Genomic DNA, 3,819 nt, shown 5'->3' with positions numbered 1-3,819 from the left:
GTAAAGCCTAAGGTATTAAAAAAAAGCATACTTATCATAAATAAAAAAGAGGACCCACAAAAAAAGAATACTAAATATAATACTAAATATAATAAAATATACTTGCATTCTTTTCCTTCACATATTTTAAGTACTTGTGTCCCATTTTGTCTTTCTTTAATGCATATATCTATAGCATATTATTACTCTTGTTTAAATTGTTTTATTTTTATGATTCACACTTACATTATTAGTGCTTACTGTTTCATATCTATAACAGAGATCTGAATGCTTTGTGGAGTGTACTTTGTAAGAATCTTAATATCATCCATAATTAATGCCTATATGCTAAGCACCTCTTTGTGTGTGTGTGTGTGTGTGCGCGTGTGTGTGTGTGTGCCAGTCCAGGGGCTTGAACTTAGGGTCTGGATGCTGTCTCTGAGCCTCTTTGTGCTCAAAGCTAGCACTCTACAACTTGAGTAACAGCTCCACTTTCAGCTTTTTCTGAATAGTTTACTGGAATTAAGAGTCTCACGGTTTTTTCTGCCTTGGCTGGCTTTCAACAGTGATCCTAAAATCTCAACCTCTTGGGTAGCTAGGATTACAGGCCTGAGCCACCAGCTCCTGGCCTAAGCACCTCTTTAAAGGAACCGCCACATAATATAACACATCAGTAAATTTCAAACCTGATGGGATAAACTGAAATATTAACACGTACCTACCACAGATATTAGTGATAGTTCTTCACAACATTTAGCTATGTGCTCAGAGTCTTCCCAAAACCTATTAATCATATACAATTTCTTTTGCCAATGGAATGCTTCTGTGTTTCTCAGACATTATGGTGAAAGTGAATGAGACAGTATTTGTTTAATCACAGCTTGTGTTACATGGTCACTCATTGGTAGCTATTATCATTCTGATCTCCTGTCCTTCCAGGCCCACATGATAAAGCTTTTTGTCCAGGAATGTGCTATTGGAAAATGGCAGAAATTTTTAGAAAAGAGGCTAGTAACTCTGTAATACTCAACAATAAAAAATTAACATTTTTCTGAGTATGGAGTGGTACCAAGTTCTTTGCCCTTTTCTGTCCTTTTAAAAATGAATAACAATTCATACAGTTGAAAAAATGAACTGGGCAAGTATAATATTAAAATTAGTAAAATATAGCAACATGGTTGTTACTTGGTGAGCAGAAGTTACATGACCATTGTTTCTAAAACAAATGGGTGCTTATGCATTTTCATATTGCTGTAAATATGTGATCATCTATTTTGAGATATAAAATAATAGTAGGAATTAACAACAAATTATTAAATTTTCATATGAACAAACAACCAGCCTATACAATGTGCTTAGCACATTCAAAAAGCAAAGAACATTAGTATAGTTACCTGTTCTTTTTAATTATAATCATTTGGCAAAAACATAAACAGAGTTCTGAGTACTGTCATAACCAATCATAATCAAAATCATGTTAAAATCAGTCATAATATAAATAATAGCTTATCACTACCTTTGTTATTATAATCCCCTCAGTAAGATTCCCCCCAGGTAAGATGATATGAGAAATGCACAGTGCTTACTAATTTTGACCATAAATGAGATTTCTACTTAATAACATTTTAATAAATATTTCACAGAAAGAAAAGCCTGAGTCCATATGCATGGATAAACAGGCAAAAGTAACCTGTGAAATTTTTAGAATTTTCCAGTATGCCAGTTATCATACTAGGCTAAATGGTCTTCAGGTTGTGTACCCTTCTGCCTCTTTCAATACGGAATCTATGTATTCAGAATCTCATCTATACAGAATTACAGTCATAATTTTATTTCATTTGCTGCACAACTGTTCGTTGCTAAGATCATCCCAACCACTTGTCTTTTTAATGCTTTACTTCATTGAGTGAATGTCTGACATTTGGCACACTTAGTGTTTAACTGGGAGAACTTTCCTATGAAACATTTTCCTAATGGCATTTTTCATCTGGTCATTTCTCAAGGTATAGATCAAGGGATTTAGCATGGGTGTTATCATAGTGTAGAAGACAGCGACTGCCTTGTCAATGGCTAAAGTAGTTGCAGGCCTCAGGTACACAAACATACAGGGCACAAAGTACAAGACAACCACTGTGACGTGGGAGACGCAAGTGGACAGGGCTTTGCGCCTCCCCTCCAAGCTGTGGTTCCTCACAGAGTGCAGGATGACCACGTAGGAGGCCAGCAGAAGGAGAAAATTTATCAGACAGATGAAGCCACTGTTGGCAGCCACGAAGAGTCCCAGTGTGTGAGTATCCTTGCAGACCAGACTGAGCAAAGGGTTCAGATCACACATGAAATGATCAATGACATTCGGACCACAGAATGGCAACCAGATGATGAACAAGAGCTGTATGGTTCCATGAAGAAAGCCTCCAGCCCAGGACACACCCATCAAAAGGCTACACATGCGCTGGTTCATGATGATGGTGTAGTGCAGGGGCTTGCAGATGGCCACGCAGCGGTCATAGGCCATCACTGTCAGCAGAATGACCTCAGCTCCTCCAAAAAAATGTTCCCCGAAGACTTGAATCATGCATCCACTGAATAAGATGGTCTTTTTGTCATGGAGGGCATCTACGATCAGTTTAGGGGTAGTGACAGAAGAACAGCAGGCATCGATAAAGGAGAGATAAGCCAGGAAAAAGTACATAGGGGACCCCAGCAATGAGCTCCCGGTGATGGTGACCATGATGAGCACATTCCCCATGACAGAGATTATGTAGATGAACAGAAAGAGAACAAAGATGATTTTCTGCATCTTTGGGTTTTCTGTGAGGCCCAGGAGAATAAACACAGTCACGTTGTTCCTGTTCTCCATGTATTTATTGTAAGAGTCACTTATATTACCTGAAAAAATATATATATGCCTATCATTTGGAATTCATTTGGTATCTTCACACTAATAGATATGGGATGCCTGCATTCCCTTAGACTATGAAATCTAAGCAATCTTAACACACTTATTTATCTGAGTATTGTCAACCCAGAGCCAAATAGAAGCGGGAGGTGGTCCCACACTGTAGTTAAGCCCTCAGAAACAAGTCAGGACAGCTATCATTTCATTTTATAGTTAAAGACAGTTGCCCTTTATTATTAGGAAATCAAGATTCTGGAAAGGTAATTGTCAGTATCTACAGATGTATAACAGGGAATATGAGGGAAAAGGAGTCTTGGAGTATCACTTGAGTGAATGAACAGCTTTCTGTGTCTTGACTGAAGCTGAGTATGGTTTTTGGGATATGGAAGACCAAGACACCTGGTGGGGAGTGGTTATAGAAAGTGATGTAAAGAATGTCAGAACAACAGCAAGGGGAATGTAATGAAACTATACCAAATAGGCTCTCAAGCATAATTCATAATACATGAGGACTGGATGTAATGGCTTTGTAATAGCCAACCATTAAAAAATGACAGTTTTTCTGAATATAGATTGCTACCAAATCACCTTTCTGTTTAAAAATGAGTAATAACTCACACTGTTGAAAGAATTAACTCAGAGAGTGTCATATTAATATTAGTCATTCCTTTAACACTGATGGTATTCAGAGTTATCACAGACCCTCGCTAATTTCATGCTCACTGAAAGGTGTATGTCATTAATAATGCCACTTTAAGACAATTCTTAAACCTGTTTTTAACTAAGAATATAATCAGAGAGAAGTTAATGATCCTGCCCAGAAAGCCAACTGGCACAATGGAAGAGACAAGTAATTTATTTTTGATTCTCATTTCTTTTCATCCTTTAGATTCGCAAACTTTGTCATGTAGATCCTTAGCCTTTATCAGACACAAATTGTT

The 3,819-nt window shown here is 37.3% G+C and overlaps 1 protein-coding gene across 1 annotated transcript; it reads right to left on the bottom strand.

Moving 5' to 3' along the window:
• Positions 1–1,909: 1,909 nt before the first annotated feature.
• LOC125361410 (olfactory receptor 4C46-like) lies at positions 1,910–2,857 on the bottom strand. The gene has a single exon (XM_048359884.1). The coding sequence runs from the start codon at positions 2,837–2,839 to the stop codon at positions 1,910–1,912; it is 930 nt and encodes a 309-aa protein (XP_048215841.1). The 5' UTR covers positions 2,840–2,857.
• Positions 2,858–3,819: the final 962 nt, after the last annotated feature.

Source organism: Perognathus longimembris, chromosome 13, assembly GCF_023159225.1.
Source record: "Perognathus longimembris pacificus isolate PPM17 chromosome 13, ASM2315922v1, whole genome shotgun sequence".
Lineage (NCBI taxonomy): Eukaryota > Metazoa > Chordata > Mammalia > Rodentia > Heteromyidae > Perognathus > Perognathus longimembris.
Note: the sequence above shows the minus strand (reverse complement) of the source record. Positions and strands in the feature narration are given on the sequence as shown.